The sequence below is a fragment of the Psammomys obesus genome, unplaced genomic scaffold (genome assembly GCF_907164565.1).
Source record: "Psammomys obesus unplaced genomic scaffold, mPsaObe1.curated_primary_1811, whole genome shotgun sequence".
Classification (NCBI taxonomy): domain Eukaryota; kingdom Metazoa; phylum Chordata; class Mammalia; order Rodentia; family Muridae; genus Psammomys; species Psammomys obesus.
Window position 1 is genome coordinate 1187480 of NW_026596240.1, and position 23090 is coordinate 1210569.

The following is a 23090-nucleotide window of genomic DNA, read 5'->3' on the forward strand; positions in this document are numbered from 1 at the left end:
TGCTTGTGCCTCGGCCTGCCTCACACAGGTCTCAGTAACTGCTAGTGAAAGGGGGGCTTTGAGTTCTCCATCTCAAGGAAATGGGAGCTGCAAGTCTCAGGCTGTAAAGTTTGAGGCGCCCAGCAATCAGAGGGGTCATGGATTCTTCATGCAGCATCCCATTTAAACAGCAAATGGGAGCATACCACTGCCACTTGAAACTGACACAAAGCCATGGTTATCACCTTTGTCCAGTCCCTGTTACATTGCTCACCTCACTGCCTCACCCTTGATTGTTGGAGGAGTGTTCAGACTGGCTGTGGTGGGATGCTTGTGATCCTGGCACTATGGAGGTGGCAACAGAAAAATTAGAAATCCTTAAGAGCAGGCTTGATTTTTGTTTAAAAAAGGAAAAAGGCCAGTAGATGAAAATGGTTGTGTTCATGCTTAACATCAAAGTGTTGGCTTTTGTCTCAATGTTTTTTTTTGTGGGGGGGAGGGATCAGGGTTTCTCTGTGTAGCCCTGGGGGTCCTGGAACTCTGCCTCAGTGATTATTTTTCTTTTTGAGTTTCCAAATCAATAAGCTGCAGTAGAATCTTAAGCAGTCTTGTAGAAGAATACATTGAGTTAACTTACATCCTCTGTTCTCTCAACAGGTTCTGGATAAAAGCAGTCTGCAAATCCCAAATGAAAAATCCTACCAGTTTCAAATTTTCAAACTTGCTTGAACTCAGTGGAGAAGAAAAGGTCATCTTCATTAACACAAAAGGCAAATAAAAAAAGCTTGATAGGAAGCTGACCTCTATTGGTTTCAGTGGTTTAGGCTTCTTGCAGTGAGGCAGGGAGATGATGTGGTTTCTCTAAACTTGATAGTTTTGTTTAAGGAGCTCTAAATTGTTATAAAGCACTATCTGAGAGGCCATTGCTATGAGAGTACATCCCACTGGTAGAAGGATGAGGTGGTCATCCTATAATAGGAATAAATGGCCTTCACTCTTGGCTACTATGACTTGTCAAGAGATTTAATACTAAATCATTCCTTGGAACTCCACAGCTGGGCTGGTCAGGTGTGCAGCATTTTTATTATCTCCTACATGTTACTTCATGCCAAACCAGTATTCCCTGCTTTTCTTATAGTAAAACTACACTTTACCTTTAATGTCAGCCATTCTCTAAAGTCAGCACTGTATCCACAGAGATGATCTGCATTATCCTGCTCAGTGTTTCTAGCAGTTAACGCTTCCATCGCAGTCTTGGTACACATAGCCATCCATGTATGTGATCAGACTTTGAGGGGATAGGTTTGGATTGTAACCCATTTTATTAAGACATCCTGGTTCTCTTCCCCCCATCCCTGGGGTTTTATTTTTTAAAGACAGACTGATTTTAAAAGTATGAGTGCTCTCTCTGCATGTACGCCGGCATGCCAGAAGAGGGCATCAGATCCTAGTATAAATGGTGAGCTACCACAATCTGGGAATTGAACTCAGGACCTCTGTAAGAGCAGACAATGGTGTCTTAACTGCTGAGCCATCTCTCCAGCCCAGTCCCTGGAATTTTAAAGATAAACTTTCCAAACCAAGTAACAGAAATGAAGAAGGGCACTGTTGTGGTCCACATAACCACCAAAAGAACAGAATGATTTCCTCTCGATCTGCTGCTGAATGTAGTGTTTCAACAGCAGCCATGGTTAAAATTTCTGTTTTTTGAGACAGGGTTATCTTTGTCCTGGAACTCAGTTTGTAGACCAGGCTGGCCTTGAACTCAGATCCTCCTGCCTCTGCTGGGATTAAGGTGTGAACCACCATCACCCAGCACCAGATTGTTTTTAAGATCAATGGGGTCTCAGGAGACAGGATGGCACATAACCATTAAAATCCATACTAAAGGACTAGAGATGGACTTAGCAGTTAAGAGTGTTTGCTGCTCTTGCAGAGGACAGGTTCCCAACACAGACAGGCGCTCTCCCGCGGCACCTGTATGGTGGCACACACATCTTTATAGTAATATTCTCCCTCCCAACTGCACAAGAGTCCTTTCTCCCAATTGTTTTATTAGTGCTGTGGTTTCTCTAGTTCCTTTACAAGTTGCTCAGATATATCCTGCCCCACGTTTTGCACTACTGGGGAATTAAACATGGTCTCATGCACACTAGGTGTGCCGTACTATCACTTCGCCTTGGTAATCTGCTCTTTCTAATATGGCTGCTTACATGTGGACCTCTTTGAAGCAGCGTATGCACTCTCAATGTTCCAAGGCTTCTCAAGCCTCAGTTCGGAGCCAGGTGTGGTAACCTGTGCCCGTAACCCCAGCACTTGGGAGGAAGAGGCAAAGGCTGAGGGACTTCTGTAAACTCAAGGTCAACCTGATCTACCATACAGAGAAACCCAGTCTAAAAAACAAAGAATGTGTGAAATGAATTACTGTTCTTTCCCGTACAAGCATGCTAAGAAAGCTGGACATGGTGTCACACAGCTGTAGTTTTTGGCATTCAGGATGCTGAGGCAGGTTGCATGCCCTTCAAAGACGGCATGGGGCGCACAGTGGGGATGTCTAAATAAGTGTAAAAATACCTAACTAAAACTAAGGGGTTCCACAGTTGCAAACCAACAAACCATTTAATTTATTAAGTGCCACTTAGGAATATAGTACTAGAGTTGTGTAGGCATGCAGACATTGGGGTTGTGTGTAGATACACAGCAAACAGATGACTCAGAATAGAGCCCAACACAAGAAATGACAAAGTTAGCAATTATCTAACAGAGGCCATTGCTCTGATATATTGAGGATATATCCAGCTGGTCCATGGTTGAGGTGAGCCATAGGAATACATGGCTTTCCCTCTTGGCTGTGAAGGAAAGGAACAAGAGGCTGGAGAGATGGCTCAGTAGTTAACATGTGATAGCACATCAACACTAAACCATGCTGATTTTACTGGAGATGAAAGACTGTTGAGTCGGACACAAGCGGAAGACAGCAGACATCAATTATACAGGTGGGCCTTAATCTTCCTCAGGTGACTTCAAGTCTTCCTGGCTCCGGTGCAGACCTGTGCCTCAGTTACCTGAGAGGAGTGTACGGGCTGGTGGCACTCCTTAACTCAGCCCTGCAAAATTCAAGCTTCTGACTGCTTTCTCCTAATATCATTAAAAAGAAGCAAGGGGGTGGAGAGATGGCTCAGAGGTTAAGAGCAATGGCTGCACATCCAAAGGTCCCGAGTTCAACTCCCAGCAACCACATGGTGGCTCCTAACCATCCATAATGAGATCTGCTGCCCTATCCTGGCATACAGGCAGGCACAGTACTGTATAAATAATAAAAGAAGCGAGATGAAAGTAAAGCTGGCTAAGCTGCAGCAGCAATACACTGTCCTGACGTTTCACAGCCTTTGGTCATCACTAGTCCTCCAGATCACTTTAAATACCTATGTGTAAAGAAAGGGCCGGCACAGACCAAAGTAATGCTCTGTGGTGGGAGGGAGGAAAGGGAGGACCTCATGGGCTTATTAGGCAAGAGCTCTACCTTAAACATTCTTGGATATGTTCTTTCAAGAGCTGCACTACTCATATCCCTAAAATTCTTGGGTATTCCTGTTTGAATGAAGCCTGGGCCTGGGGAGATGCTCCCTTAATAAAGTGCTTGCTAGGAGGACCTCAGTTCAGATCCCAAAGTGTGGTGTAAAAGCCAGGCAGATGCCCAGGGCTGGCCAACCAGATCTAACCGAACTGGAAATCTCTAGGTTCAGTGAGAAGCCCTGTCTAAAGAACCCTGGAGAACTGAAGAAGACAGCATCGCCCCTTGGCCCCTACATGACCATGTACACACATAATACAAAAACTATATTCCTTTTTTAAAAAATAAACCCACACACCTAATCACTGTATTTAATGATTTTACCAGTCGGGTAGCCTAAAACCAGTAACTTGCTTCTGATTTAATTAGTTCTAAGACAGTTATTCACATCTGTTTAAGTACTCCCCAAACTGGGATTTGATCAACTGAACAGTAATTACATATCTTCATGAAAACCAGTTTGTACTCTTGTGTCTAGGCCAAAGGACCAGACATCACAAAGCAGGTAGGCAGCAAAGGCCGGTGAGCTCTTTCTTACACAACAGACATAGTGGGAATGAGGCAGGCTTGCAGACACTGCATGTGTGGGACTTATTTTTCTCCAAGAGCCACTGACTTCACAGTGCTTGTCACTGTCTTAGCAGAAAACTGACCAGATCTGCATCTTGAGGGTGCTGGAGATGGATCCCAGGGTCTTGTGTCCAGGCTACAGCCCTTTATCTGCTTATTTTACCACCTGTAATACTCCAGCAGCTCACAATCACTTGTCTTCATTGACGTCACTGTCACTGTCACTGCTGCTATCTCCATCCCTGCTGCTGCTGTTCAATGCAGTGAGGTTACCCAGGGCTTCTCTGTAAGGCAGAGAAATGACATCACACTCCAGCTCATAGGGTCAGGGGTATTTGGCATGTGATACATAAGTAGTCAAAAGCAGTTTTGAAAGCAGAAAAAGGGACCCCAAAACTGTACTTAACTATTATGAGAACAAAAAGTTCCAACAGCCCAATGTGTTCAAAGCCTATGATAGAAGAAACAAGACCTTCCCTGGCTTTGTAAGGGAAGCAGAAAAATGCCATAAGGACCCGAACAGGAGTCAGAGACAGACTTACTTTTGTTCTGGGTCTACTGTGAAATCCATCATTACTCTTTGGGCAAGGCTCTCACAGATAGGCAAGCTGAAGGCACTTGCCAGCTTCACAGCCTCAATAGCCAGATCAGGACTATTTGATGCTTTTGCAGCGTCCACAAACTCCTCCAGTAGTTCATCTCTGTAAAGGAAAGCAAAACCAACAGTTCCCCAGCCTACTTATTTTCTACTACAGACTTAATGTATGCAGCTGCAGCATGCATATGCAGTGTCCGCAGAGGCCAGCCAGATCCTCTGGAACTGGAGTTTAAAATGGTTGTGAGCCTTCACATGGGTGGCGAGAACTAAATTACTTAGCCATAGGGAAAAGCATGCAATGTGTGCCATTTCTCCAGTGGCCATAACTGAAGTTTTTAACTTTTACTGAAATATTTACAAGCAAGATACAGAGTATGTGTATTAGTAAAATCCTCATTAATTTTGGACAAAAGATACAGGATAACATTTTATATATCCCCAAGATATGATCACCGAACAGAGAAAAGAAGCCTGGGGATATTCTGAATAGTAGGAGATGAACTGCTGGCCCGTCTAACCAAAGAGCTCTCAAACGCAGTGGTTTAGATAGGTGAAGAGATTCCGATTGTGACCTGAGAGTCAAAGTCCATGTAACTATTTCAAGCCTGTATCAGGTAAGGCCTTTTAGTCAACTCACCTGGGAATCTTATTGTGCTTTTTGAAAAGTGCCAGCATTTTCCTGTGGAAGAAGAGAAAAGGTGACTGCTGATAGAGAAACAAGTGGCAGCCAGACAAACTTCCTAAATTCCTGTGAGCTCTACTATTTCCCAGTCCTGGCTGCAAAAATTCAACAGGTAAATCTGAGATGTGGCCAATGCTGAGAAAAGCTGTCTCCTTCAGAGGCAGTCCATGCTGTACCCTGTGCAGGTGGAGAAAACGCGGTGGGGTGAGCTTGGCCTGCTCCCCTCTTAAAGCCGCAGTCAGCCGGTGTTAACACTCCACTCGGAAGAACAGGCTCAGATTAAGGCAACAGTCTCATGTATGTGAGTGCCGTCAGTCTGCCACGTGCAAGACAAAGGCACCACACATACATTCAGCTCCCATGACTCAGCTGAGGTCCGTACCCCTGCGCCAATCATCACAGCCTGCTCATACCATGTGGAGAGACAGAGAGAACCGAGATCATCTTGACTTTTCTATAATGTACCTTTCAATTTTGGAAAAACGAGTAAGCCCAAGGTCCCCTTTATAAACAATAGTATCAGTGAAGTGCTGGTAAAACACACACAGAAGCAGAATAGTGGCACAAACCAAAGAGGCTCTTTTCAAGGCCATGTTTCAAGAAATACCAGTTGCCAGAAGTCTAAGGTGGGGAATGGCGATTAGAGGACTAGCAAGCTAGTCATGTTGAATTGCCAGAACAGTTTCAAAAGTATCCTTCTCACATCACTCAGAACCACAGGCAAAGAGTTTCTTGCTCAGTTAAGACCCAGAAAAGCAAAAAGTATGAAATGAAAATTCTCACCTCACCTACATCATAGATGGTCTTAACTAAAATCTCTTTTTTAACTGGTATATGCAAGTGTTCACAAAAACTGTATACTCAGGTATGGAATACTGTATATTCGCCTGCTCCTAAGCTGACTTGGAGAACACTCACCCATCAAGTTGAGTGAGTGCTCAGCTCTAAGCTGGCATATATACTTAGGAATTTATACTCACCAGGCTTCCTGAGTTCTGCCACCTCTTAAAAAAAGGACAGCTATACACTGTAGATGGTTGGCTGGCCAATCAAGAGCACTCTGCTGGGCATCTTGGCTTTCATATGTAGATTTGATATCAGCAGCACAGTCAGCAAATGCCACCTGAAGCTGAAAGGCTCTAAGAGTCAACAGAACTGCCTAGCTGCTCTGACAACACTTTAAAATCAAGAGACTATCACATGCATGGCAAACAAGAACATAAAATGAAGCCTGGACCTGAGATAGACAACTAAGTACCTGTTTGAAATCTAGTCATAAAAAAAAACCTCTAAAAGATTTTAATTTCTTGATAGTGTATTCATGTGACATACGGGTGCCAGAACCCATGTATGGAGGTCAGAGGACAACTTGTGGGAACTAGTCCTCTCCTTCTTCCATGTAGGTTCCAGGGAAAGCACTTAGGTCTTCAGACTTGGCAGAAAGCGCCTTTATCCACTTGACCAATCATCTCTTATCTCTTCAAGTAGCAATAAAATAAAAGACCTTAATAATTTTTGTGTGTATAGGTATTTTCCCTGCAAATATACATGTGTGCCTGATGCCTGCAGGCCAGTTTCGCTGGAACTGTCACCGACAGTTGCGAGCCCCAATTTTGATTATTGTTAATTATGTGAGTACGGGAGAACATATGCATCTGAGTGCAGGCGCTGTGAGCACCTATCTGAGTATTGGGACCTGCGTCCTCGTCCTCTAGAACAGCCAGTGCTTTCCCACTGAGCCACCTCTCTAGGGCCTGGAATAATTATTAAAATAATCTGGCTTTGTCACCACTATATTCCTGCTGCTGCTTTGGATTAGAAGAACGAGGCTAACACTAAGACTAGTGTTCTGCTAATGGTAATTCACGTTGAAACTTAACCTAGATTTGTACATGTGAACATCCCACAAGGATGGGGAAAACCAGGGAGACAACCTTAAAAGACATAAGTATTCGCAAATACACAGGTCAGTGCACATCTGACGATGATGGTGGAATTTGAGCTTCAAGACAGCCCTACCTCTGGCGAATGTTTATCCCTGGCCATGAGCATCAAGATTTCTCCTTTTAGGGCTTCTCGAAAAGTATGGCCATATTCTTTACTATCTTAAAGCAAAACAAAATAACAGTGATCACCAAAATGAAAATCATCTGGTGAACCTTTATCTGCTACTGCCTTTTATGTTTTGGTGGGGGAAAGTTAGCACAACTTTAATTCCAGTACTCTGCGAGGAAGAGAAAGGAGGATTTCTGAGAGTTCAAGGCCAGCTTGGTCCACAAAATGAGTACCGGGCCAGTCAGTTCTACACAATGAGATCTGTTGCCAATGCCAATCATCCTTGGGTAAGACACAGAACTGGACTTTGGTAGGAATTTTTCAGGCATTGATATCTAAAACACATGAAACTGAGACTTAGCCATGTTCATGACTATTACTTAGCAACATAACCAGCATTACTAATGAGTCTGACTGCAACACAAGAATCAGGCCAACAGAGATGAGCACAGGCTCTATGGTGGGATAGCAGCACTCAAGATGTAGAACTAGCCACATAATTGGCAACCTTCACAACTGCTCAGAATGAGCTCATTTTCCACACGTGTACTCATCCAGTAAAACATGAGCAATGACCTTCAAGTTTGACCTTAATGCAATTAAAAATGGAAGCATTCAGTCCTAAAAATGCAAACATGTTAATCCAAACATGAGTCACTGAAGTAAGATAGCACTGGTACAAATCTGTCACTTACCTTTCCAAATCTGAGGAACAATTTCTAGCCTATTGGCCACATCCAATGCTTGGAGAAGACCTATCAATATTTGGGAGTGGGGAAGGTACACCTGATTGAGAAATACAAATATGACTTTAAAGCATCCATCAGAAAAGATTCACATATTCATCTACAAAGACAAAAAGCAAGTAATGAATCCTCTTACTGAAGGTATTAGGTCCTTATACCACTTCAAGGTGACATCAATTTGTTCCATTGAACAAATCAAACTGAAAAACTTCGAACTGTGGAGAGAAAAAGCATTTAGATGAAGTTATAAGGAGTAGAGTTTGGATCCTGGCAGCCATGTAAGATACCAGGCATTCCTCTAGCTAATGTAACCCCAACACCGAAGTAGGGCAGAGATAGGCTCATTGGGCTTCCAGACTAGCTGAGACAGCTAGGTTCAGAAGTGACCTTGCCTTGGAAAAACAGGTAGAAATGACGGAGGAGAACTCCTGGTACCCTCTTCTGGCTTTCCCATGTATGCACAAGTGTGTGCATACTCACAAAGACAAGCACACACATATTACATCTTTAAATACAAAGTAACAACTTACTAATAGAAATTACGTTGAAGATCATGTCCAATCAATTTCCGGTTGTCCCCCGTGTTTAAAAGGCCATGTACTCGGTAAGCAAGCTCTAAATCTCTGAGAGATGAACACTGAAAATTTGCAAGGCGCATTACCCAGACATTCTTATAAGCCAAACCATAACTCAACACATGGTGATTAAGTGTATTTCTTTGTATAAGTACTTAACTAAGGGTAGATTCAATTTATTGATTGATATAAAAAAGAAAAAAAACTCAACAAGGAATTGGCAGTTAAATCCTAGGGTTATAAAATTTAAAACAAAATTATTTTTCATAGCAACTCTACGACTGTACCATCAAAATCACCATGAAATAGCTACCGAGTAGTCATATGAACTCTGAGGAAAACCCCTGAGGACAGACACAAGGCTGACACACAATCATCTTCAACCAACAGGATGTTTCCTACTCATCCTGAAAATGTGAAATGTCTCCAATGATGATGATAAAATGAAAACCAACAAAATAATCTACTTCCATCACTTTACAAAGTTAATGAGCAAAAAAATATTCTGAAAGCTTATCAAAACAGGCATGAAAAGAAGGCAATACAATGAAGAGTATGGTGTATGAATGTAAAAGTATAGATTGTAGGAAAGCAAAGAGTTAAAAAGCGAAAGGACATGCAGAAGCCTACAATTACAGGTCAAAGGGGGGGGGGTTTACATCAGGGATAATTAGGTTAATAAATTGGCACTTACCACATTTATTGCCGACTGAAAGAATTTATCTGAAAACCAAAGTTTGCAAGAGGCTTAATTGGTATGGATGTAACACCATTTTCATGTAAGTAACAGTATGCTAGACATTCTTGGCTTTCTCACAATGTTACGTTCAATCCAAATATTGTTACTCAGCTAAACAGAGGTTGCCCTCAACACAAGGCCTCTTCACTAATGGCATTCAGGCAAACCACCCTCATCAGCTAGGGGGAAAGCGTAATTTCTGTACATACCGTCATCCAGGTCCCGCGGAGAAAATTTCCTCCCCTCTAATTCATTCATAATATCATAGATGATGAAAGATGTTACTTTTATAGAGCTACCTGCAGAAAAGCAAGGCAAATAGGTTTTTATCACGAGTCCATTTCCATACATACCACCAACTTCACATCCCCAAGTTACAAATACCCCTAACTGTTGCCTCCATCTTGAGCCCAAGACCTGGCAGAGAAAGCTAGGCAAGGCCAAAAATGTCCTGAAGAAACCTCTACAGGCCAGAACCCAAATCTTTGTAAAGTCTGTAACAATCACTGTGTTCTATACTTGTGTTCCATTTAGACTGAACCCTTTTCATCCCTACTAAGCAGCTCAAATTTCTTTGGATTGGGACAAATACCAACACCACCATCCCAAACTCTGAGTTCCCAACCGTACCCCAGATAGCTCCCAGAGAGCACAGCCAGAGAGGCGCCGCTTCCTACCCAAATCAGGCCTGGGCCTATGCAACTCCACTGAAACAAAGGCCACCCATTAACAGAGTTAGTTAAGCCTGTTTCCTGTCAGAGAACTGGCTCCTCGGGAATCATGTGACTGGCAAGTCTGCTAAACTGGTGCGGATGGAAAGTCCCTGCCCCTCATGAATGCCTGAATTGTTGTCTTCAATACCCCCTGCAGGTCTGAATATGCAAATTAGGTAATTTCGTCCCTTGTTGTTTTGTCTTCTCCTCCCCACTGACTACATAAGCTAGCCCTGCCATTTCAATAAAGGAGATCCTGTTTTCCAGCATCCTAAGACCACTGGTACACAACAGTGCACATTGGCAGTGGCCAGTGGCGGGGGCGGGGGGACACGCAACACCCAACAGGGAACCACAGCAAACCATCACTGAAATTATTTGGTGGTACTTGTGTTCTTTTAAAGTCAAGTCAGATGAGGAAGAATTAGATAGAATTAGTGGATGGGGTGGTTTTTAGAAGTCACATGAGCCATACATACCAACAATAAGGTATGAAGATCATGAATCAGGGTTCACCTCAGTTACATAGCAGCACACAAAAGGCAAAGGCAGGCGGATCTCTGTGAGTTCAAGGTCAGCCTGGTCTACAAAACAAGTCCAGGACAGCCAGGGCTACACAGAGAAACCCTGTCTCAAACAACAACAACAAAAAACCCTAATGGGCAAAACCAACAGAGCAAACTCTGTACATGTGGAAGGTCTGTGCAAACACCAAGGCTAGCAGAATGTTGATCCACAAGTGGCAAGAAGAAAGTTCAGTTCAACACAACTCAGTGGTTGGTGTTGGTTCAAACTTTCAGGGTCCGACACCAGGTAGATTGTTGTAGGCAGAATTAAGCATAGCACAATTTGGAAAACAGTTTAGTAGTAATAATTAACTCTACCCCATGTGCACAGCAAGGCTTAAAATATAACCACATTGAAACTGTTATAAAATAAAAGTGACACTGGGAATCTTCCATCAAGACAGGTTCTATAGATTAGCTGAGAAAGCAGGCTCAAGGTAAAGAAAGCACATGACCAGGGTGGGAAGCCAGTGCAGTCTGGAATACACGTCAGCAGGCTCTTAGCTGTATCTGCTTCCAGCCTTCTGGGAGGAAAAGAGGTTATACAAAGAGATACAACTCTGTGTGTTAACATTCCTGGTTCCTTGAATGTGTCCTGTGAGCAGTAAGATCCACATGGCTTCTATGCTACACTACCACACAAACACACATGTAGCCAGCAGAAGTGAATAGTGAGGACTCAGCAATGACCTGTATAGCAAGGCCAAGAAACATACTGTAGAAACAGTCTTGCCAGGTGGTAGGGAGGGGAAGGTGGAGAGGCCGGTGCCAGTGGCAGTGCAGGACTTTAATCCTAGCACTGTGGAGGCAGAGGCAAGTGGATCTGGGTGAATTCAAGGCCAGCCTGGGTGAAGTCTACAAAGAGAATTCCAGCATAGCCAACGCTACACACAGGAACCCTGGCTTGAAGCCTCAACACCACCACCCCAAACTCCAGAAAATACTGGGAAAAATGTATTTCCTTTTTAAATATTTATGCATGTCAGTGGGTCTCAACCTTCCTAATACTGCAACCCTTTAATACAGTCCCTTATGTTGTGGTGACCCAAACCATAGAATCATTTCATTGCTACTTCATAACTCTAACTTTGCTACTACTATGAATATAAATATCTGCTATGCAGCCCCAGGCTTAGAGCCGCTGATGTATGTGTACTCTGTGTACTGTGGTCTTGAGTCCAGAGGATGTCAGATCCACAGAAACTGGGAGGTGAGTTTGTGAGTGTTAGGAGCAGAACATGCGGATCCTGGAGGATCAGCAAGTTTTCCTGACCACTTATAACAGTAGCTCTCAACCTGTGCGTCACAACCCCAAGGGTCGTCAAATTGATATCCTGCACAGTGGATATTTACAATTCACAGCAGAAGGAAAATTACAGTCACAGAAATAATTTTATGGTTGGGGGTGTTACCACAACACAAGGAATTGTATAAAAGGGTCCCATCATTAGGAAGGCTGAGAACCACTGACTTAAACCATCTCTTTGGCCCTCAAAATTCCATTTCGACATGTAGAAAAAAAAATGTGTATAGAAAAATCATTCAGAAATGAGCCAAAGTTTACAATGTAAGACCTAGGACCCTGAAACAGCAACAAAGAAACCACCACAGGGACAATGCTTCAAAACCATGGCATAGGCAAGTGTTTTCTGTAAAGGACATCAAGACCCAGCACGTGTGGCACATCTTTGTCAACCCCAACACCCAGGCAGGAAGATCACGAGTCAGAGGTTTACCAGTGAGCTGCTTCTGGGGATTCTCCAGGCTCTTCTCCATCTCACTGGACACTGGTATTAGAGGCCCACTACCCAGTCGGGCTTTACATTGGTTCTGGAATACAACTTAAGTTCTCCAGGCTTGCAAGGCAGGCATTTCGTCTACTGAAGCAGGGTTTGTCTCAGGGCATTGATAAAACGCAATGACAAGAACAACTTCCGGGGAATGGGGTAGGTGGCCCCAGGGTGAAGGATTGACCTGTCACTGTTAGGACTATAAGTGTGTGAGACTATACACTACAAGTGTGTGGGGCTCACCCTAGGAATACAATACACTACACTTGTGCTCTGGAGATCACACTCTATAGTTTTCAGACTATGTTACAGGGCCTTTACCCACTGACCTATCTTTCCCCTTCTCTGAGACTCACATTGTACACGTATGTAGTTAAAAGATGACCTTTAACATCTGATCTGCTTGCTCTGACTTTTCAAGTTCTGAGATTAAAGACAAGTGTCACCAGGTCTGGAACACATGAAGTTCTATTTAAGTCTCATTTGTAGGAACTAAAACTGGAGATCAACATAGTAAGCAAAATTAAGTTATACTTGAACAAATACTACATTTCTTCTTTCACATGGAATCTAGACTATGCAGACATGTATGTTTATACATGAAATATGAAAGTAGAAGAGGAGTCACTGTGAGGAACAAGACTGATAGAGGAGTATAGATGCCAGAATGAGAATGAGCAATTCTGGAGGCAGAGAGATGGCTTGGTGTGTCTCACATAAGAGCAACTGCTGCCAACTACGATGATGGAGTTTGATTGTTGGAACTCATAAAAGAAAAAATAGACTGCTGAGACTTAATGTCACCTTTTAAAAATATATACTCAAACTATACAATTACACATGGCTACTAAGCTATTATACTGAGCAGCACAGTCCTAAAGACGAAAAGGAACTCTTCAACTACAAGCTACCTTGCCTACTCTTCTTTATAGTCCAAGAACACCACAGTACACTCTGTAGCCCTCTCCTAGTTTGTATTTTATATTGCAACCTAACCTCAAGATTAACCTTTTGCTCAAACTGTAAATACTAATTTGTGAATTTTTTCTTTTCTTCATGTGTATGGTTGTTTTGTTTCTGCATATATGCTTCTGTGTGCCTGGAGCCCTTGGAGGCCAGAAGCTCTGGATCCCTGAGACTAGATTGATATATGATTGTGAGCCATCATTTGGGTACTGGGAATCCAACCTGGGTCCTCTGGAAGAACAGTCACTTCTCTTAACCATTCTCTCTAGCCTCTGAATCCTGTGGGGTTTTTTGTTTGTTTTTTTAAGAAAGGGTTTCTCTGAGTAGCCTTGGCTGTCCTAGAACTTTCTCTGTAGACCAGGCTGGCTATCACCTCACAGAGATCCACCAGCGGTGGGATTGTGTTCACTACCATGCCCAGGAAATTCTCATGAAGAATTCACATGAAGAACAGGTACTTCAACACTTACATAAACTCAACAGCAACGGTCAATGTTCATACAAGTCAAAATGTCAGGTTATACATACCTCGCTGGTAAAAGAGGCGAATAATATAATGGTATGTTGCAAGTGATGGTTCTCAAATTCCCAGGTAGACAGAGAAAAAAGAAAAAAAAAAAAAAAAAAGAAAGAAATACAATAAAACACAGCTATCCAAAATAAAGATGCAACAGATTGTTAACACTTCTATTCCTTTGAAGACATTTTTGGCTCATCTCATGAGAGTGAAGTTGCTCTAAAGACAGCATCACTTTGTTATAATCATACAAGTGTGACTGATCACTAAAAATAACGAAGCATCATGCCCAACTAATCATCAATGAAGTAATTACTGAAATACCCTTAACAGGCCAGCAGAGAGTATCTAATTATCTGCTAAAGAAAGGAAATTTAAACCTGGCTAACAAAGCAATCAATTCCTATCTAGATCAAATGTTAAAAATAGCATTGTATTTACTGAAAAGAACACCAGGTGCTAACCTTCATCGTTAACAGTTAATACTTGGAATCCATGGGAACATAAATCCAATATACCACGGATGCCCAGTTATTCATATGCTGAAGGCCCTCAGATAAAACAGTGCAGTACTTACATATAATCCACACATAGCCTAATGTATGCTTCCAAGCATTTCTAGGTCACCTGTAACATCTGGTGTGCTAGAAAGGCTATGCAAACACTTCTTGTATTTTTTAGGAATCAATGACCAAGACCAAGTATATACATGTTGACAATTATTTTTTTTTCCTGACATTTTTATCTGGGGTTGAGTGCCGAGATAGATACAGTAGCTACCAAGGGCCAACTGCATACGAACTTACGCATGCAAAAAGAAAGTCCCAACAGAATAATGTGGTTCTGACCAGTGGGCCACCTTGGTAGTTCATCTTCAGTGAGGATTCCAGGATGTACCCTTACCTATTCCAACATATTTCATTTCACGTAAGGTCTGTAATGCTGGCAACTTTCCAAACGAGTAAAACTTCTGGAGACATTTCAACACTGTATTAAAAGTCTGCAGGTTTGGTTTCACCTTCTGTGCAACCATATGTTTCAGAAGATCCTGGGTGAATCCAAAACGGAAAACACTTTTTTTACTCCATGGTAACTTGACAAAACTATTTAATTCAGCCTGGTTTGGTGGCCCATGGCTTTACTCCAAGAACCCAAGATTCAAAGGCAAAAGATCTCTGTGAGTTCAAAGCCAGCCTGGCTCATATATCAAGTTCCGGACATTAAAGGCTACATCCCTTTTCTTAGAGAAAACTGGAAAAACTGTGACAAAGTACTGGCTGCAGGGCTGGAGACCTCATTTTCTAGAAAAGCCTAACACTGTCATGGGGTCAAATACCTGTCCATCCAGACCCTATGAGCCAACCCAGGGAATCAAGGTATCTATTCAGCAGCCTTCTACCAAACTGAGACTTCAAAAAGAACCTATGAACAGATCACGACAGTATAAAGACATGTCCTATTTTAGTTTTTGATAAAATCCTCTCTAACGATTTCACTTCAATTTCTCTGGCCAGAATTGTATTACCAGTTACATGCAAAGTGTCCCATCTCTTCCTGAATCCCAGCTCTACGGTCATTGGTGAAGCAGCGCTCTCTTTTCTCCCATCAGACAGGCTTCTTAAGCAAGGGAATGGTACTGAGCAGTTGTTTGCTGAGAGCAGTGGCTGCCACAGAAATGCTAAATTAATCTTTCTTAGTAAAAGGTAGCTAGAAGACAATGAAGGTGTTCCTTACCAGTGTATTATTCCATTTTTCCTCAAGTTTCTCATTGGGCATCATCATTTTGGCTTCAATCAATGCATTGAAAGTATACACATCAGCTGTAAAATGAAAGTAACAAAATGAAAATTTACCTCAAAACAGCTGAAAATGAGAACTGGTCAGTCTTTGGTGTCTCTCAGCTAATCTCAGTAAGTCCTAGATCTTCACTCCCATTTTAATCATGAGCGTGGCAAGAAAAGACAAACAATCTAAACAACCACCCCACATCCCTCAAACAACTGTGGGACAAAATCCAAAAATCTCACAGAATCTTGTTAGGGGAGCAGTTCTCACCTGTGTGGGTCACACTTCAGACATCCTGCACACCAGATATTGACATTACGATTCGTAACAGTAGCAAAATTACAGCTTACAAAGTAGTAGCGAAATGCTGTTATGGTTGGGGACCACCACAACACGGCACACTGTACTAACGGGTCACAGCACTGAGAGGTATTAGAGGAAGACATGGATAGAGGGGGGTCACCAAAACTCACCACGAAGTCTATTATTTAATAACTCAGTGTACAAGTTCAACGCCTGTTCATAAGCTCGGTGCTGGAGAGGAAAAAGCAAATATCAGCAAAGTCCCCCCAACTGGGCCCACGAGCACACAAAACTGGAGGCTCCTATTCTTGGGAACCTGTATCCCAGTGTAGTAGGCTTCCTCCAGGGGGCACTGGCAATGTCTAGAGACATTCTCAGATGTCACAACTGATGTGAGGCAGGAGTGTGTTACTCACATCTAATGGGTAGAAATGGGAGAACGAGGTAGAGGGACAACACACAGCTTACAACACATACGAAAGTCTATCTTTCTGATCTTTTAGATTTAAAATGTTGGTACAGGGTGGAAGAGGTTGACTCGGTCCTTAAGAGTGCTTGGTGCCCAACCACAGGACCGGAGTTTTCATTCCCGTACCCATGATAGGCGGCTCACAAATAGCCGATAGTAACTCTGTCTCGACGGGACCCAACACCCACCCACCCACCTACTCCCTATATAGTTAGATACAGACAGAGGCATACATACATGGGAAAAAAAAAACTCATAAAACTTTAATACAGGCTGCTCTTCCCTAATCCAAAATCTGAAATGCTAAAAATCAAAATTTGAGGACTGATACAATGTTCTAATTAGGACCTCACCAGACAGCACAGGCTCACAAAGCTATTACATAAAATGCTCATGTTAAATGCTGTATATGCCCATGTAGCATATTCCCAATTACTCTGGGAAGAATTGTCAAATCTAAGGCTAGCCCAGGCAATTTCAGAGAGCCTGTTGTTTCCCATCTCCCAAAACTGGTTTTGGCAGGTATTGTGGAACATCTTTAAGGAAGAGGCAGACTGCTGTGAGTTAAGCCTTGTCTGCATAGTACGCTAGCCAGCCAAGGTTAGAGGCTCTGTCTCAAAACCTACAACTCTTTGCATGTTATGTTTGTTAAAAAGTATATGAAACAAATAAGATATCCTCGTCAGAACTGACCCCAGCCACAAAGTATCACTTTATGCACACACCTAGGCATTGAAGCCTTGCTAGAATAGGCAGAAAAGAAACACCAACTCAATGGACCTTCGATATAAAAACAAAGAAAGGCACCTTCACCATCCCTTGGATCATTGTGCAGTAAGAGTGTCCGTTCTTCTCTGGCATCAGAGTGAAGATTCTCTCAGCATTGTTTTGTGCTCTAAAACAATAGAATAAACATGAGCCATCAGCACAGAGAAAACTAGTAAGTGCCCACATTCTCTGGTAATGTGCATAAATAACTGTTCTACTACCCACAGTATAGGTCATCACCTCAAAACTAGATGGTCAAAAAGACAGACACACTGTCTAGACATTCAAGCTCAGGGCCACGACCAGGAGCAATAACAAAGTGTTTATTAACGTAAAATAAGCACCCAGGTAAAAAACAAAGCACCCCACACAAGACTCACAGCAGAGGCTCTGTGCCTCTATGCCACTTCCCAAACCCCAATACAGAATTCCCCAAGGCAACCCTGCCTCCCGAGTCTTGCCATATTCTAGCATGAGCAATTTTGCCTCTTTACCAGAGGGAAAGAAAATGTTTGTGGCACCCTGTACAAATTTTCCTCTATACTGAACACCCCAGTAGTACAGAAATCAGACAGAAGTAGAGTATGAGCCAAGATCTTACTACAATGTTCATGTGTGTGCATCTGAGTACGTGTACTGTGTGCTTACGCCCATGGGGGTCAGGTCCCCCAGAGCTGGACTTACAGGGTGCTGGGAACAAAACATGGAGCCTCTGAGAAAACAGAAAATACTTGTAACTACTCAGTCATCTCTCTAGAGCTGAATTAATGGTAGTGTTTCTTCTCTATATATCCACACAGAATACTTATTTTATTTTAGTTATTCCTTAATTCAATGTTCAACCATAAAAGTTATTTGCTTTTCTCTACTTCCAGTAAACAAAAATGCATCAAATCTTCTAGAATTAGGGATCTACATCTCAAGATAGTATTATTAATGAAACTATAAATAGATGAAAAACCACGAAAAGTACAAGCAATTCAAATCCTAACAGGATCTGTATGTGGTGGTAGAAATCACCACTATTATAAACAGTCCAGCCAGAAGGAATGCTGCACACTTGTTACACCAGCCCACGGGAGCAGGAGCAGTCCAGGAGGCTAGCCTAGGCTACAGAGGGGGGAATCTCGAATAAAACAACATTAAGAAGCCAGGTATAGTGGTGCACACTTTTAATCCCAGCACTCAAGAGGCACAAAGATCTCCGAGTTTGAGGGCGGCCTCTTCTATACAGTATTCCAAGGCAGACAAGACTACAGAGTCCCTGCCTCACAAAAAACCAAAACCCCAAAACAAACAAAAACCGTTCTAAAGAATACATCTGTAAGATAAAAAAAAAATTCTACTTTAGAACATTACAGGATTGCAACTCTAAGACGACGTAGTATATTCTTCATGTACTGTAAAATCCCAATAACACAAGGTTCTCACGTATAACATACTTCCAAAGAGTAGTTTTCATCTTGGATGTTTGGTTATTTTCCTCTGTGGCCTCTTCCTAAAATGGATAAAATAAAAAGAAAGACAATGTTTGCTTGTAAACTACTAAATATCAGAAATAAAACTTCAGAAAACTAAAATCAGCAAAGGGCCGAGAGAAACCCCCAAAATGTTCACACGCACAGTGAGTTCCTTCAGTGTGGAAATTAGCGCATGTGGAGGAAAGCAGAGTCAGCTCTTAAATGAGCGATCATCTGGAGACGACAAGCTAGGGTTAAAAAGCTAAGTGCAATCTGCTTCCACAGAGCCCACACTGTCTTCCCGCTTACAAAGATACCGCACACCTGCGGGCAGAAGCAAGACGCTGGCGTCCTAACGCTGCCTCAAAAAGCTTTAACACACAACCTGTCCTTGCTATCAACCAACTAAGTATCTGTGATGAGGCAGGCCAAGACGCCTGACTGGCACTTGCAGAAGAAGCCAGGATTAGTTATGAGCCTGCTGTGTCAGGAGCAAGGTTGAGGGCAAGCCTGGCAGGCCTCGGAAGATGCTCTGCAAGGCCAATTTATGACTCTCCCACTGCCTGAATACTTTACAACAGCCAAGGTACTATGGAGGGAAGTAACCCACAATTAGTGGACAAAGAACAGAAACAGTCCATCACTCAGAAACACTTTTAAAAATGGTTTTATCTTCTGAGAAAGAAAAAAAAAGTTTTTTAAAAATGTGAAAATTAAACCCCCCCATCCAGAAGGGAACAGAGGTCTAAACATAAAATTCTTTTTTTTTTTTGAAAGCATGAAGTCATGAAAAGCCAGGTGTGGACATTCCCATTTAGTAGATGGTCCACAAATTCAGCTTTTGAACTTGTTATAAAATTTGGATTGGGGATGTCAAATTAAGGATGTTTAGTAATCTCTTGCTTCCAGGATGAACCTTTCCATACCATTCAGGCTATACTCTGACCGCTACTCGACATTTTCAACCATCGCCTGCTATTGGCTACCTATACTGTTTTCAGGATCTCTGCAAGTACAGGCAGAAGTCCATACACACCAGCTACACAGGGCTCCTTGAGATCTAGTTCTAGAAAGAAAGCTTTGACAGACAGGTTACCAGGCCACCTAGTGGCAAAGCTTGGCAAAGCCCAGCAAGCTCGCTCCTCTTTGCCCATATGTATACTTTAATTCATATGCATATTTTAATTCACTGCACATTCAGTATGGACCTGCACGTGGCACAGCATACGTGTGGAGGTCACAGGATAATGCTGAGGAGCTGTTTCTCTCCTCCTTTCTTTACACAGGCTCCAGGAATCAAACTCAGGTTCTAGTAAGTGCCTGTATCTGCTGAACTAGCTCCAGTGAGCCCTATATGCATAATTTTTGGGAAAAGGAACAAAATATGGAGGCATTCCTTCATCACACTGTCACAATAGTGACAAAAGACAGGCCTAAGCTTTACTGGCCAACACTCTGCCTGAGTATGCGGTACATGAAGACAAAATATTGCCAAGTGAAATAAAATACTTGTTCCATCAAGTAAAGAAAAATCAAAACTATACAAAGAATCTACCCAAACCCTCGTTACACACAAATGATGGTAAGGCTTCAGGAAAAAAAAGAAACTCATCTACTGCTGGTGAAAACATTAGTTAGTGAACCACTATGGAAATCAGCATAAAGCTTCCTCAAACAGCACAAAGCACACAATCCAGCCAGGTCATTCCTGGGTGCATACATATCCCTGAAAATTGTGTCTGCAGACGGCAGCACAGGTATATTTACTGTGGCCTTATTTATAACAGCCAAACTGGTTTCAGCCAACATGCCCATCAACAAATATACTTCTTTTGAGAGAGGGATTCACTATGTTGCTTTGGCTGATCTGAAACTCACTCACCCTATAGACCAAGCTAGCCTCAAACGCAGAGATCTATCTGCTTCTGCCTCTGGGCTGGAATCAAAGGTGTGAGCCACCACACCCAGCTATGTGTAGCTGGGCCTAATGGTAGAGCCTACAATCCAGGCCAGCTACTTAGGAAGCTGAGGCATACCGAATATGAAGGCTAGTCTAAGCAACTCAGCAAGATCCTTAGCTCAAAAACACAAACAAAAGAGGGGGTAAAGAGGAGGAGTGGAGAAGGTTCCATAATTCAGTACTTGCCTAGAATGTGGAGTGTCCTATGTTCACTTTTTCCCAAAATGTGTGGCACATAAACATCCTGAAGTTTCATTCAGCCATAAAGATCAAAATTATGTCATGTAATAGAGAATGGACAGAACTAGAGATTACGTATAGATTCAGAAAAAGATGTTGCTTGTTTTTTCACATATGTAGAATCTCTTCCTAAAACATATACATTCTAAAAACAAAGTAGAACGAACTATTTGGGAAGACAAAAGAGACCACTGGGAAAGGTGAAAGCGGGTAAGGAGGAAGAGTATGATTAAAATGCACTACATACATAACAAACATATCACCTTGCATAATTAATATACAGATTAAAAATGAATGGAAAACAACTGCTCATGTGTCTTCCTCCTTCATCACTGTTTAGTGAACGCTACTGTGCCACGTCAGTATAGAACTGTTTACTATGACACATGATACAGAACCTTGACTCATTGAGAAAAAAAAAAAAAAGAAACAAAAAGCCAGGTTTTTTCATTTTTTTTTTTTTTTTCTTACCAAGTTTTCCAAATGTTCAGTTTGTTGAAAATGATAGTCAGCTGGGGGCTCTTGGTCACCATAGTAACACAATAAATCCAAGAGACTATTCACTGTTTCAAGAGAAACTGTAGTTCCTGTGATTAGTTGAAAAAATAAATAAATAATGTTGTATTTATTAATAAATTTGTCTGGCAAATTTGTGGCAGACTTCTTGACCCTGGTTTTCCCATCTTCTTTATTTCCTGAGCCCTTAGCCCTTCCTCTCTGGAACCTAACACGGAATAATTACCTCCCAGTCCACATCAATTCCCACTTATTCTCCTTACACAGATCCACACATTATACCAACTGGATTCAGGCCCTCACGAAAACATACTCAGAACTACTAAAATAACTACATAATTTAAACAAATGACTCCTTTGACTCCCAGCACCTCAAAAAGTTAACAATAAAATCTTCAAAAAGCCTACTGTTCAAAATGTGCTATTCCCATGTGAGCACTGGCTTACAGAGAAGTGCAAAGGGAAGAAGAGCAGAGGGCTCTGGAGAGATGGCTCAGTAGCTAGGAACATTTACTGCTCTTGGCAGAGGACCAGAGTTCAACTCCCAGAATACCCACACGGGTGGCTTCAACCATCCCTAACTTCAGTTCCAGTGGACCCAACATCGTCTTCTGACCTCCAAGAATGTAAGGCAAGCACACGGTATACATGTATAAAAGTGGACAAAATACTCATATAAAAATACAATAAAGAAATCTAAATTTTTTTTTCCAAAAGGAAAGTAAAGACACAATTTACTAAGCTTGGCACAACTGTCCATTCCTGTAATCCCAGCACTCAAGAAACTGAGGAAAAAGAACTGAAGGTCATTCTTCACTACATAGGGTATTTGAGGCCAGTTTAAGTGATAACCTGCCTCAAAAACACCTAAAGGAATTTACTGAGTGACCACATACATTTAGACCACCATGGGCCTTAGCACTGAGAAGTTCAACATTGGGTATGGATATACCAAGTGTCTCATTCAGGAAGCAGAAGCGAGAATGTCACCAACACGTTGTCTGGTGCCACCCTTCAGTTGTGCGATACTACAAATTCTCAAAGAAGGATATATCACACACTCTTCAGTTGTCTACAAATTCTCAAAGAAGGATATAAGAAAATGTTTTGGGTTCAAACAGCTCATTCAATGATTTGTTCAGTTTCCATTTCTTTTATGTTTATCATATTTATGAACAACAGTCTGCATTCCTAAAATTTAATGATTACAGCTGACTCTAAAGCTGATGTTTTATTTACAGTAACTTATCAGTCATGTTACCTAGAATTTTATTTACTAAAAAGTTATCCAGTTCTAATTCAAAGCTCAACAGGATGTTAGAGGCTCAGAAAATTACATGGCCTTTTCTAGACTACTAAGGCAGAACCATATTAATATCAAAGTCCCCAATTCCAGGTGAACAGTCTTTCTTTTAAAACCTATCTCAGGGGCTGAAGAGATACTCAGCAATTAAGGGCACTGATCGCTCTTCCATGGGACCTGGCTTGATTCCCAGCACCCACATAATGGTAAAATAAC

At 42.1% G+C, this 23090-nt stretch overlaps 1 protein-coding gene and 1 non-coding gene across 2 annotated transcripts in view; both read right to left on the minus strand.

Moving 5' to 3' along the window:
- Positions 1-3848: 3848 nt before the first annotated feature.
- Ptcd3 (pentatricopeptide repeat domain 3) overlaps positions 3849-23090 on the minus strand; it is a 29654-nt gene continuing 10412 nt past the window's right edge. Inside the window, exons 8-24 of the mRNA XM_055596338.1 lie at positions 21527-21642; positions 18838-18893; positions 17435-17522; positions 16329-16389; positions 15805-15890; positions 14974-15118; positions 14082-14132; positions 9728-9817; positions 9474-9502; positions 8735-8841; positions 8341-8419; positions 8154-8244; positions 7423-7508; positions 6384-6532; positions 5359-5400; positions 4666-4824; positions 3849-4407 (exon numbers count right to left, since the gene is read on the minus strand). Of these exons, the coding sequence (XP_055452313.1) occupies positions 4314-4407; positions 4666-4824; positions 5359-5400; positions 6384-6532; positions 7423-7508; positions 8154-8244; positions 8341-8419; positions 8735-8841; positions 9474-9502; positions 9728-9817; positions 14082-14132; positions 14974-15118; positions 15805-15890; positions 16329-16389; positions 17435-17522; positions 18838-18893; positions 21527-21642 (1529 nt within the window). The 3' untranslated portion in view covers positions 3849-4313. The remainder of the gene's footprint in view (positions 4408-4665; positions 4825-5358; positions 5401-6383; positions 6533-7422; positions 7509-8153; positions 8245-8340; positions 8420-8734; positions 8842-9473; positions 9503-9727; positions 9818-14081; positions 14133-14973; positions 15119-15804; positions 15891-16328; positions 16390-17434; positions 17523-18837; positions 18894-21526; positions 21643-23090) is intronic.
- Positions 5673-5809, minus strand: LOC129668485 (small nucleolar RNA SNORD94). Its single transcript, XR_008718922.1, has one exon. It is a non-coding gene; the product is annotated as a small nucleolar RNA SNORD94 (small nucleolar RNA).